We start from the raw sequence: 14,458 nt of genomic DNA, 5'->3' as shown, positions 1-14,458 counted from the left end.
CCGGTACGGGGGCAACACTGAGGGTTGCGATCCGTTGCCGGACACAGAAAAAAAAAAAAAATAATAATAATAATATATCTTAGACATTTTCCCATAACACGCAGAGATCTATTTCTTTCAACTGAATGGAAGTATTATATTTGTTTAGTTAATGCTGAAATGATAAACATTTATTTGCTTCTGATTTTCTGATATTATAAAGAAGCTGGAAATAAACATTTTAGAACTGCACTTTCCAATAGTAGCTACTGAGCACCTGAAATTAAACTAATACAACTGAGATGTTCTGTAAGTGTAAAATACACACTAGAATTCAGACTTAGTTAAAAAAAGTAAAATATCTCGTTAATATTTTCTATATTAACTCATGTTGAAATATTTTAGATATACAGTTAAATAAAATATATTAACATTAGTTTTCACCCACTTCTCTTTTAATGTGGCTACCGGAAAATTTAAAATTACAAAAGTGATTCATTTCTTTTGAACAGCACTGTAATAGAATATATATTTATATGTATATTCTGGGGTATACTTATCTGAAACTGATTTACCGGATAAAGTGTAGATATTTAAGAATTTTTTTTAATTAAATCATAATTGAGTATACATATTTTGGGGGTTCAATGTTGATGTATGTTGATCAAATCAATATCATTAGCATATATATTATTACCAATTGTACTTAATCTTCATGCCCCTTATCCAATCTCTCACCATCCCCCTCTCCCTCCCCTCTCCCACCTCTGATAACCCTAGATTTCTTCTCTCCTTCTGAAAGAGTAACGGTTTCTTTGTTGATCTGCTGCCTAGATGATCTGTCCAGTGCTGAGAGAGATGTGTTCAGGTCCCCCACTATTACCATAGAGTAGAAGCCTCTGTTCTTCTACAGGCTTATAGCTGTTGTCCCAGGGTCTCTTAACTTTACAATTACATTGGGGAGTCCCTTTGCTTCTTTTCTGTGTTTGATTTCTTGTTTCCTGGATCCCATATATTTCTCTTTCTTGGTTTATACACTCATTTTGATAACACACTACCTCCTGTAGCTTCATAAGAAAGGGTACATAAGAAGTAAAATTTTCGAAAGCATAGTTTTTTGTGGCTTTTTTTGGGTGGCTGGTTGGTAAGGGGATCTGAACCATTGTTTGAACACACAGATTTTTTTTTTTTTAAAGACGACCGGTAAGGGGATCTTAACCCTTGACTTGGTGTTGTCAGCACCACGCTCTCCCAAGTGAGCTAACCAGCCATCCCTATACAGGGATCCAAACCCGTAGCCTTGGTGTTATCAGCGCCACACTCTCCCAAGTGAGCCACGGGCCGGCCCTGAACACACAGATTTTTGAAAACATCTTTATTCTATATTCACAGCAGACTGCCATTTTGATTAAGTATAGAATTTTTGATAGGAAGTGATTTTTCCTCAGATTTTTTAAGGCATTGTTCATTACTTTCTAGCTTCCAGCATTGCTGTTCAGAAATTTGAAGCTATACAAATTCCTGATCCTTTCTTGGCACATGACTGTTTTCTCTTCCTGGAAACTTGAAGGATCGTCTTTTTGTCCTCAGTGTTCTGAAATTTCAATGATGTATCTTGGTGTGGTTCTATCATCCTTTATGCTGGGTATTCAGCAGGTCCTTTTGATCTGAAAACAAGTCTTTGATCCTGGGAAGTTATTTTGCTAATGATATCCTCCTTTCTACTTTCTCTGTTCTCTCTCTGGGACTCCTATTATTTAGAAATTGAACCTTCTGGACTCTCCTCAAATCTTATGTTGTTTTTTCTATTTTTCATCAGTCTTTTTGCTCTGCTTTCTGGGAGACTTCCTCAACTTTACATTCCAAACCAATGAATGAACTTAAAATTTTTGTTTATCATGTTTTTAATTTCCAAGAGCTCTTTTGTTCTGTTTTTAGAATGTTCTTTTTTTTAAACATTGCTACTGTTTCTTTGCTTTGGTCTCTTTCTTATTAAAGGCTTTTTCAGAAGTCTGATAACCCTTGATTGTCCGCTCATATTTAAAAGTGGGGACTACATGGTTGATTGGCACTGTGAGAACATGAGTGGGACCTGTCAACTGTTGACTGCCCTGTAGGATGATCTGGCTGGGCCATTTCACTGGGGAAACCCTGTTGTCAGTGTCCTTAGATGTTTTCTATTGGGCTGGTCAGATTTTCCAGAGCAGACTCTTTAAATCTCTTACCCAGAAGGTACAGACCTGGCTATCATCATTCTGAAGCTCTAAATGGGGAAAGTAAGCAGTCAGTATGTACACATTCACTAAACCTCCCAATATTCAGTATAGTACCCTGCCCCCAACTGTAGCTCATATACCCTCGTCCAGAGACCTCCTATTTTGCTCTCTCCATAGAATAAATCTTTGGTCTTTGCTGGGGAGGAGAGAGATCTAGGGATCAATGGCTTTTCTGTTTTTTAAATGGCTTCTTTTTTTTTTTTTTTTGTCTTTTGTCTTTTTCCGTGTCCGGCAACGGATCGCAACCCTCAGTGTCGCCCCCGTACCGGACCGGGACCGGCAACGGGATCGCAACCCTCGGTGTTGCCCCCGCGCCTCGCTCAGCCAGTGAGCGGGAACCGGTCTGTATGTGGGATCCGAACCCTCGGGCGGGAGCACCGCCGCACTTCCCAAGCGGCGCACTAGCGCAGTGCGCCACTGGGCCGGCCCCTAAATGGCTTCTTAAACAGACTTCCAACCAATCTTCCTTATTTTAGCACATGTCCCCCTGCCCCTCTTCCACTTGTAGAAAGCCAATTCCTGAGCCTTTTTGGGAATTCTCCAAGTGAAAGCAGGCCTAATTCTCAGCAATTCTCTCTATTGGTTCAGGATTCAGTTTTCTTGGGACTCTTAAGTCACTTAATAATTGCTCATCTGCTTTCCAGCAACATTTTGTTACTGTTGCTTTCTTTTCTGTTTTCTTCTCCATCCTTGTATGAATTTATGCTTTACCATTCTTTTAGTGTTTTTTCAGGAGGGTGTAAAAGTAGGTCTGTTCAATCCATCATTCTTTCCTAGATGTTCCTTTGAGGTTTTTGCAGGCAAAAGCTATCTACTTACTTCCTGTGAATAACATGATCTCTCAGTGAATCACTCCTTGTAAAAGCATATCCTAGATGATCAAGTCTATCAAGATGCACTTCGACACACAAAAGGCCCTTCCACCCCTTTATAAGAATTTATGTCTGGTAGGTCTGGATTAACATGCATGCCCAAACTGGTGCTATCACTTACCATTATGAAAAAAAATTTAGGTTAAGATTATTAGAACAGTCACATATAAGAAAAGTTAAGAGATACAAGATGTTCTTAGTACTAAACAGAGAAAAGAGATTCAAGACAGCCCAAATGAAATCAGAAATAATTTTCCAAGACCACACTTATTCCAAGGAGAAGAAAAGGAAATAACCCAACTTACTGGGTACCCACTCAGAAACAGCTGACTTATACCAATTAACATTCTCAGCTTGTCATGTGCTACGGCACATATCATCATGAAATAAACTATATATGCAGCCCTTAGTCCTCTATCCAAAAAATACTTTATACGTTTCAGGTCTATACAATTCACAGATGTGACACTAACATACTTCTCCCTTGACATTATTTTTATGGTTTACCGTGAGTGCATCAAGGTTGTAGGACTAGGTTAACCAGAAATCAGTATCAGAAATCATATAGATGTTTCCTAATCAATGACAACAACAAGCAATCATCAACATGTGACTCTTACCTAAGTCCACCTAGGCACAAAATCAACACACAGACATTCAGTTAGCTACAGAAGCAGCTCATCCTGGCTATAAGTTTCCATTCTAAATGATCCCAACTTTCAGAAGCAAGGCAACATTCTACCAGCCAATCTGGGAAGGCCAGGAAAAGGCAATAAAGGCAGTAAGTACCTGCACTGATCCCCCATGGCGGTCTGCAGCCAAGTGAGACGTCAGGTATGAGGTATTGGTCTGCCGGCTGGGCTGGATTTCCCACTCTCCTCGGCGTTCTGACGTTGCAGTCTGCTCAGGCATTAGGAAGCATGAGAGCAAGATATGGAAGGACAAGTAAAGCAACAGCAAGCAATAACAAAATCAAGTACATTAGTGTCCCAATGAGTTTTGTTTTTGTTTTGAATTTTAAACTAATGGCTGCAAAGCACTGAGAAAAAGTTAGCTTGGCTACGTTCATTTCAGCCTAATGAGCCGATACATGAATCTATAGCACACCATCCTCACACAGAAACAGAAAAACAATAATGACCAAAAGAGGGGGGAAAAAAAAGCCACCAATAGCTGGAATCACCTTTTAGCTTCCATATTAGTAAAATTTCAGTAGCCACTAAGCAGATCAAAATCATAATGTTAATTTGTTGAACAAAGGAGCAATCATATTTACAAATCAACTCACTGATTAAAGATCTATCTGAATAGACAGTAGTCAATACAGAAAATTCCTGCATTAGGAATCAAGATAATATGCCTTTTTCTTAAATAGGGAGCCCACTACTCTCAATAGTAACCGCCACGAGACTTTCTATTAAGATAAAATGAGCGGTGGCAGTAATATGCTTTCTTATCTAAAAGAATGAACTAATTATTTCTTCAAAAGCAGGTTCACATGTCAAGAATATGAAAAGATAGCAGATAAAAATAAAGCTACCTTGTTTTCCTGGTTCCTCTAGCTAAGAGTCTCTAGACTCAAATTAAAAAAAGTTTACTGGGCTGGCCCAGTGGCGCACTGGAGAGTGCGCCGCTTGGGAGCGCGGGAGCGCTCCCGCCGAGGGTTCGGATCCCACATACAGACCGGTTCCCGCTCACTGGCTGAGCGAGGTGCGGGAGCAACACCGAGGGCTGCGATCCCGTTGCCGGTCCCGGTCCGGTACGGGGGCGACACTGAGGGTTGCGATCCCGTTACCGGTCAGTAAAAAAGACAAAAAGGAAAAAAAAAACGTTTACTAATTGACATCACTAGTACAAATTATTTTCTTCTAGAAAGTAAAAGGCGGTTCTTTTCTTGGCAAAAGGAGGACCTTCAATTAAAAACCTCTTTGGATTCTGCTTTCACCTTTGCTGTCATTCAGGCTCTCTTCATTTCTTCTTTACCTGTTTTTTAGATCTCATACTATTCTGATCTTGCTCATATGTGACTTTTGTTCTGAAGAATCTGTTTAGGTGCCTCTTCCCCTGTGCCAGATGGCTGAGAAGGTGTTAACATCATGATGCTCAGCTGTTACAGTCCTAAGGCTCTACAAAAATGAAAAATGAGTAGTTGGAGAGGCAGCAATAAGGGATTAGTAAATCAAATTTTAATTGCTGCTGAAATAAACAACAGCAGGGGTTGGGATGTGATATTGCTGCTCTGCATGAAAACCAGTAAGGATCCTACAAATCTTAGAAATGTTCACAGCTATAAATGTTGTATTCTATTGAAAAAAAAAAAAAAGAATGAGGAAGTAACGGTTTGAGGCTCTACATTCACTCCCCGCTTCAGTATCTCATTGACAAGAGTTGCTTAAAGCTCCCCCATAATTCACCAAAAAGAAATTTCCCATAAAAATCAGAGCCTCTTACACCTTACAGCTACAACATACTCATCTTTATTAATGGAATATAAAATTACATGTGTAACAGCACGTAAAGGATTCTGGTCATGTTTTCTCTGATATTCCTCAAGGAATAAGAACATTCTATAGGAAAGCAACTGTATTAACTTGCTTGCAGTATAATCTTAACAAAAAAGGGGCTTGGCTTTATATTGCTAATTACATTAGACAGAATCAAAGCTACTCAAAACATTCCCTCCTTCCCATTATTTCTCCCAACAGAGGTGCAGCTGTTTCTTTTTTCAAAATAAGACTATGCTGCACAGCATGCTCATACTATATTATAAACTTACTGACTGTGTCTGTACCCTTAGAACACTTAATCTCATTTATTTTTACCACTAGAAATCTGAGAATAAACTTGTTCTTCTAATATTAGAAATAATATCTATAACTAATATCTATGTGATAGCCTCTTCAGTTCTCTAGGACTTTATTTTTTGTAATATTTAACAAGAATGTTAAGTTCCTAAACTATTGTGTACTGTCAGTCAATCCTCAAAAAAATCTGAATGCTTAAAAAATATCCAGACATTTACAAGCCAGTTAGTGTTGTTTTGAGTTCTGTGATACAAACTAATGTAATTATTTCTCTCATGAATGCTCTGTTTTTGCATTTGTTCTTAAGGCAGATAAAATTGAAAATGGCTGAAAATATACACTCATATGCTTTTAAGAAAGCCCTGGTCAAGTGATCAACTATTATTTCCAATTTTTACTAAAATACATATCAGAACTCTGGCTTGATGTTTCTGTCTGACTCATGGGGCTGTCTGTTTAATACTCATTCTAGCTAAATAATAATTTGTTGGAAGAATTAAGACTTTTATTTAAATGAAAACAGCAAAGACATTTTTCAAAGCCTAAAAGTCACATTCCATCTCCATCCTCAAAGCAATACACTATTTATCTTTTAAAGAGAGAAAAATAATGTTAACATCCCAGATTGCTTCATAAATGCTTCCACTGTGATACAGGAAAAACACACTACACCACACTACTGTCCTCCAATGCCTTCTATATCCACGGAAAGCAAAGAAATCAAGTGACAGAGGTGAACCTGGGGGTTGTGGGTTTATTACTTTGGAAACAACTTTTCATTAAAATGCTAAACCCTAGGGATACTCTTTTCTGGAATTTAAGGGCTTGGATTGGTATCTAGGGGATGATGTAGTAGAAAAGGTCATTTGCTAGTTTTAAAAGGCAACTGAATACATAGGAGCTGGATGAAACCAAGGAATGTCAACAACTACAGTATTCTGCTAGCGTAATTTCCCCTGAAAGGTATTCTAGGCAACACTGTATGGGGGTGGGGGGGGTATGATTAGGCATGATCAGCACTAAGCAAACCAGTGGAAGAGATCAGCCTGTAAACCCTTCATTCTTAAAGATCACTCATGTGTACACAGCTAACTAAAAGGCAATCAAGAGGTCCATGGATAGTAGAGTCATTTAGCAAAGTCAGTCTCTCTGCATTACTTGAAAGGCAGAGGTCCAAATGGAGTGTGTAAGTCCCCAAAGGCAGGAGCAGGAATCTCAAGCAGTGGTAACTCCTTGGGGGAGCACTTTAAAATCTTCAGTTGCGATTGCATTACCCGTGTGGAAATGCTTGTTTTATTATGCAGTAGGTGAATGTGGAAACAAGAAAGCAGCAATCCAACACAGCATAAATTAAAGGCAAAGCTAACAAAAAAATACTTGGGAGAAAACAAAGAAGACTGGTGAAAAAGTGAAAACCACCACCTGTGCCTATGGCAGAGAGAACAAATCTCTCTCAGCACTCATTTGGCAGGGATTAACAGACAGTAGGCAGAGTGACACTAACAAGAGAGGAGGAAAACACAATCTGAAAACATCTCATGCATCACCCCATCTATGGCTTGAAAATTATTTCAAATTCTTATTAGAGATAAAGCTACTGTTGTGAAGCAAAAGGAAGGCAAACGCATTTCTCTTGTAGCAAACGAATCACTAAATCCTATTCATATTAAGCTAATTTTGAAAAATTAATTTTGATTACATTCAAAAAAATCTTTATCCATTTCACTTTATGGCTCTGAAAATACTTTAAAAGTTGCCATCTATAAAATATGTTTTGGCCTGTCATGTCATTCTTCTTGGCCTCATTAATTGTCTTTAATTATAATTAACAAGAATGGTAACTGAACAGTACCAAAAGGTTAGCAATGAATACACTAGATTACATTCTGTCTAATCACACTTCCAAGACAGAAATTTCTCTTTTTTTCTTTTTTGATGTAGTGGGGGTAAGACGGAGGAAGAAAGAATGGGGTGGAAAAAATGGTAAAAGAAGCAGCTTAAGAAAAATTTTTTGGTATATCAGACCTTGACAACCATGGGGGGGAAAAAGTCGGCAAGGTTATTGAAGTATATACTTGACTAAAAAATAATTTTAAAAAAACAATTTAAAATAAAATTAAAATAATTTTTAAAAAACTTAATAGTAGTAGTATATACTTCTATTAAACTCACGAAATAAAACCAATTTTCCTATGCCAGAGAGAGGTTATTCTATGCAATTTGTCATTTGTGCAAACAGTAACTTCCTGTATTCTACAAACTTGATCAAACACAAGCAAAGTTTAAAATCACTGACAACAACCTGGAAGGAATTATTCCCAGGCTCAATACTATGTGGGCTACAGAGACAGAAGTATCAATTATGTGAAGCTCTTCTAAAAATCACAAGAACCATCCTAGAAGTTTGCAACTCTATTCATACCTTGTCCTATCCTTATTCAAAATGGTATGCCATTCCCTTAGAGAATGATGATTTATCTAGATAGAATTACTCCAGAATCACCAAGTCTCTTCATATGAAGAGATGGCTCAGAACACAGGGTGTCTGTTGAAATACAAAATATATATATTTTTTAATTAATTTATTATTTTATTTTAGTTTTTGACCGGTAAGGGGATCACAACCCTTGGCACAGTGTGGTCTGCACCACACTCAGCCAGTGAGCGCACCGGCCATCCCTATATAGGATCCAAACCTGCGGCCTCGGTGCTACCAGCGCCGCACTCTCTCGAGTGAGCCACAGGGCCAGCCCTGAAATAAAAAATATTGAAGAAGGTGTACAGATAAAAGAATACTTTCATTATGGAAAGGAGAAAGAATTGAGACCAAAGGTGAGCAGCAGTGATGAGGTGATAGGACAGAAGCTAAGAAAATGACTTTCGGTTTCACACTTGCTTGTTTCAATACTCCCCTCAGAATTAGGTCTCAGAAATGAGGAGGGGCAGCCCTATCCTGCATTGGGCTTTATACTGGAGGGTGGCCAGGGCAGGTGTGCAATCTCTATGCCTGTACTCCTTCTTGACAGCAAGCTGCATGTTAGCAAATTACACACAGGTCAGAAGGACTAAGCTGAGAAAACTCATGTGTCCCTTCATCTATCAAGCCATGAGCCTCAGAGAAAACTAAACAGTACTTTGTAAAAGAAAGGGAATGGAAAATTAATCAGCTTTTATTTTTTTAAGACTACTGACCTTTAAAAAGATATTTTATAAGGATCTCTGACTACCCTAGCTATTTAGCAATCTGGCCTAATCTCCCTTTTGGAAAAGCCATGCTCATAACAAGCTTTATTCAGCAAGCATGGCAATACTAAACTATAATATATTTTTCTAAAGGTATATATCCCTTAAATCCATTGCCTTGGAGTCTCAATACAAACAAATAAATCCAAACCATTACTTTAATGGAAGCACATCTTCTTCACAACTCAATATGATTTGACCCTTTAACAAACTGTTTTATTCTATGTGTTTATAAAGTATTGAGTTAGTTTGGATATGGCTCCTCTGGAAGGATGAGGGGTCAGCTTTACTGATTTTTACCCCCACCTTTTTTCCCCCTTTTTTTGTTGGCTGGTACAGGGATGGAACCCCAGATCTTGGTGTTATCAGCACCCTGCTATAACCAGCCAAGCTAACCGGCCGGCCAGCTTTACTGATCTTTGATTCATATTTTCTTTCCTAGCCAAACTGGAGAGTTTTCAAGGAACAGCCCATCTAGCAGAAAATTACAAATGATAAACTCTTTACCTTAAACATTTTCTGGCTACAAAAACACAAAAAAGAATAAGTGATATTTTGAGGTTCAATGTCGGGGTAAGATATCAAATCTGGTAGGAGTTTAATAGCTCTTGATGGCCAGTATGACTCTTTCCAACCTCAAAACAGGATCTGTCCTCTCTAACCTTCTCGGCCAAGTAGCTTCTTCATATGCCCACAGAAAACCTACCAACTAAAAAGGGTCAATGACAGAGAGAGAGAGAAATACTATCAAAATTGCTGAAACATGGTACTGTAGGTTTGTGTAGCATTTATGTGAGCTTGGATTTAAAGTACTGAAAGAGTAGCAAGAGTGTTGCTGCATGCATATCCTAGTCAATACAATATTCTGTATTATGCTGAATAAGCACAGTGAATAAAAACTCTGACAGTACAGTATTTTGCACCCTAGCATCAGATCTGTGGATACTGGCAGGACTGACTTCTTGATTGAATTTGATCAGAGAATGCGAGGGAAGCTCTCCCAGGTGTAAATAGGCAGAACTATTAAAGTTTTCATTCCTTCTTGCTGGATGGTAATGCAGAGTTCTTTAGAGAGAGATCAGAGCCATGCAAGATTTACCATTTTTGGAACTGGGAAAGCAAATATCAAGGGTAAAATGATGGAAAAGACTAACCCAATTGGGATGTTTCTGAATGGATCTAGCTGTTCAAAAGAATTGATCTTAAATATCTGGTATTAAAACGGTTTTAAAAGGCAGATCCGACATATGAGTGTAAGTGCAGTGCTCTGGGAACTGTATTTTGGATCCTACTATTGCATCTATGAACCACACAGCACTAAATTCAATACGCCTACAGTCTAGACCAGCCAAGCAAAATTGTCCCAGAGTACAAGGCAAACAGATTCTCATCGTGATGGAGAATAACTAATACGATCACCTGAACTTTCTTTGCAGGAAAGGGCTGTTTTGTTTTTTTTTACACCCCCCCCGCCCCTTGAACAGACAATCCAGCTTACTCTGGCTAATCAAACAGAGGCAGAATGGTTCTTTGTGGAAACAGACAACAAGAAAAGTTTAAAATTTATTTTTTGTGGAAGGTTAAATAAAAATCTGTATTATAAACAAACATGAGATTTCATCTACACCCTTCACTTGACAGATTCATTCATTCATTCATACATACAATTGTTTATCAAGTGCCCACTATTCCAGATGTTGACTTATGGGTCAAGCAATGAACAAAACAACAGAAATTTCTGCTCTTCCAAGGCTTAAATTTGAGAAAACTGAAACCTCAATCAGGTTAAATGTCTTTTTTTTTTTTTTGTCTTTTTCCGTGTCCGGCAACGGATCGCAACCCTCAGCATCGCCCCCGCACCGGACCGGGACCAGCAACGGGATCGCACCCCTCGGCGCCGCTCCCGTGCCCCGCTCAGCCAGTGAGCGGGAACCGGTCTGTACGTGGGATCCAAACCCTCGGTGGGAGTGCCGCCGCACCTCCCAAGCGGCGCACTACAGCAGTGCGCCACCGGGCCGGCCCAGGTTAAATGTCTTATGATCAAAGTCTTGGGATAAGCTGAAACCAAGTTATGAGTTCCTCTTCTTTCTCCTCCTACTCTAAGTATTGGACTAAACAGAACTTATTAATTGCCAGGCTCACTCCTCTATAACACAAACGATGGGCAGATTTACCCAGAATAACGAGGCTCTTCAGGCATTATCATAAATGTCATCTCCATGCCTTGACTCCCAAATATTTCTCTAGTTCTCTTTTGACAGCCATCTTCTGCCTGTTAGGACTCTTCAGGTAGAATACTCTGGTAGTATTTCAAATTCAAATGCCAAATAAGTTCCTCCTCCAACTTTCCATTCTCTAGTGATAGTACCAACTAGCTCCTAATTATGTAGGCTCAAAATCTCAGCAACAGCTTTGACTCATTCTTCTCCCTCAATCCTGACATGCATGTGGACTACCAATTCTATTAGATTGTATCCCTGTAGCATTTTTTCAATTCTATTTCATTTCCACTACTATAGTCCATCTAGGCCTCTTTACCTCTCAAGGGAATTCACTGCCTTCTTATTGGTCTCCATTGCTGGCTGCTGGGTTACTACCACTTTCTGTGCTAAAAGATTTCTAAAGCATCCTATCACCTATTTGTTTAAGAATGCTTTCAGGGAGGACACCCCCCCCCCAACCATTTTTGGATCTGGCTGGTTAGCTCAGTTAGTAGATAGAGCATAATGCTGACAAAACCAAGGTCAAGGGTTTGGATCCCTATACCGGCTGGCTGCAAAAATAAATAAATATATACATATTAAAAACAAATTAGATAAAAATGTTTTTAGTCCGTATTCTTACTGAAATTGAGCACCAACTCCCCAGCCCAGCATTTCAGGAACTTTATCAAATGGCTCCAACCTATTCTCTTTCTAGCCATGTGTCCTAGGACTCCTTCATTCACATCACATATTTTAGCAAAATCCAACTGGATATAACATTTGTATTCTTTCTGCTTGGAATGTCTCCTCTATCTCCATTTAATTCTTCCAAGAGCGTTTCAAACGCAGCTTCTCTCATGAAAAGTCTTTGTCATGCTCAGATTAAATGACATGTCTCCTTTCAATCCTGGATGATAATAATTTGCAATTTCAGATGCTTACCTGTTTTCCCCTGTATTATAGTTATTCGGCTCGGCTTATCTACTTGTCAGCTCTTTGAGGACAAGGACTCCCTACTTATATTGGTATCTGAAGGATACTTTCACATAGCAGGTTCTCAGCTCAGGTTTACTGAGTCAAAGTTGATGAAAAAAGGTTAGCTGTCCCTAAAGTCAAGTCAGTAACCTTTTGATCTCACTCAAGGAGAGATTGTATTTTCTCTTTTCATAATTTCAAAACTTAAAAAGAATTAGTCTAGAAAATCATACTGGTTTTCAATTTCTAGAGTAAAAAAAAAAGATGTACTTGGCTGCAAGTTTTCTTTAAAAAAAGAGCATAAGAAAACTCTGAAGATGAAACAAAAGTAATGAGACCACAGAATAAGTCAGTGTAAAGGTTGGACAAAAATTAGAAATCCATATACCCGCAATGCACAGTGCAGAAAGAATTTTACCCAGCAAGGACTCAGAATCCTGCTGTGAAGGGGAAGTAAAATTTCCATTAATGTGGGAAATTCTAATCCTTTAGCAGCTATGGGATACTAAATACCCTAAAATAAAAAAGAAATCAAAGACAGACTTTTGAGATTCAACTCTTCAAAAATATGCTTATTGACTTGCAGATGATATTTTCCTAAATCATTACATTCATTGTTCAAAGACCTTTCACTTAAAAGTACACTGAAATTCCCAACATATGTATGACCTCAGTTTTTACTCTGGCAAGTTTTCAACCATCTCTGTTCCCCATACTTTTAAAATCCATTCAGAACAATAGCACTGATTATAAAGTCACTGAAACAGAAAAGGGAAAATAAAGAAAATACATGTTTTAGTTTTAAGATATTCTAAAAATATGAGCAAGGATACATGTTGATTGTGGCTCCACTAAATACCTATTTTTTCTTTCCATACATTTTCTATTTGAATACATTTTTCATTTTAAAGTATCAAAACTTCACTATAGAATATTTTGGAAAATTATTACTCAGAACAGTACCATTTCCAATATTACTTCTGTTAATATTTTGGCATTACCTCCTCCCATTGATTTTGTTCATTTTCTCTTCCCCTTAGGAGAAATCACGAGGCATTTATAATTTTGTACTCTGATTTCTTCACTATACAAATCATAAACATTTCAGGCTACAAGTTTTCTTAAATATTAAGTAACTACATAATATTCTACTGAAAAATGTATTATAATTCACTTTACTACTGATACAAGTGAACAGATATGTTGTTGGGAGGGAGGTTTCGGTAATGGGCACAATAATCAACCACATTGTATATTGACAAAATAATATAAAATAATAACAATAATTCACTTTACTAAAACCCAGTTTATTCAATAAGGGATTTGAGGTGGATCCATACCATTCCTTTATACCTGGATAGGTGGATCATTTCTAAACCTCTGCTATCAATGATACTGCAACAGTTTTATGAACATAATTTAACCTATATTTTGGGTTGTTTTACTCTGATTGATTCCAAGAGGTAAGATATTCTATCATAAAGGAAAATAACTTTATCAAATTACTTTCTAGAGAATTTCTACCAACTTGCAAAGTCAACAGCAATGTATGAGAGTGTCAATTTAACTGTGCCCTTACCTGCACTGAATATTTGCCTTTAAGAACAGAGGTATGGGAGAGAACAATGGCAGAAGTCAACAGTTTTTTGTGGTCAAATCATAAGTCAGTCAAATTATAAGTCTTAGACAATTACTTTGATTAAAACATGTAACTATGGACCCAAATAGTGCCCACAGTTTGGGAAACCCCATCTTTTTTTCTACCTGTTTTCTCTTTTATGTACTTTAATACAAAGCTTTCCTTTCCTTACACATTTTTTTCTTACCAACCAAGCCACACATTTTGCCAAGAGTATATACTTATTGGTGAGTGATCTATATTTGTGGATGCACTTCATTGTACATATAAATATGTGTGTATACTTCTATATACTATTCTTTGTTTTGTTTTGTTTTGGCAGCTGGCTGGTACAGGGATGTGAACCCTTGTCCTTGGTTTAACACTGCTCTCTAACCAACTGAGCTTACCAGCCAGTGTATATACTGTTCTTTTTTTTTTTTTTTTTTTTTTTTTTTTTTTTTTTTTTTTTTTTTCAATATACACT

The 14,458-nt window shown here is 37.8% G+C and overlaps 1 protein-coding gene across 1 annotated transcript in view; it reads right to left on the bottom strand.

The window, feature by feature from the left end:
• CSNK1G1 (casein kinase 1, gamma 1) overlaps positions 1–14,458 on the bottom strand; it is a 120,248-nt gene that overhangs the window by 18,190 nt on the left and 87,600 nt on the right. Inside the window, exon 10 of the mRNA XM_008578904.1 lies at positions 3,917–4,027. Within this exon, the coding sequence (XP_008577126.1) occupies positions 3,917–4,027 (111 nt within the window). The remainder of the gene's footprint in view (positions 1–3,916; positions 4,028–14,458) is intronic.

The sequence above is a fragment of the Galeopterus variegatus genome, unplaced genomic scaffold (assembly GCF_000696425.1).
Source record: "Galeopterus variegatus unplaced genomic scaffold, G_variegatus-3.0.2 Scaffold1780, whole genome shotgun sequence".
Lineage (NCBI taxonomy): Eukaryota > Metazoa > Chordata > Mammalia > Dermoptera > Cynocephalidae > Galeopterus > Galeopterus variegatus.
This window is presented reverse-complemented; position numbering and strand designations above follow the sequence as displayed.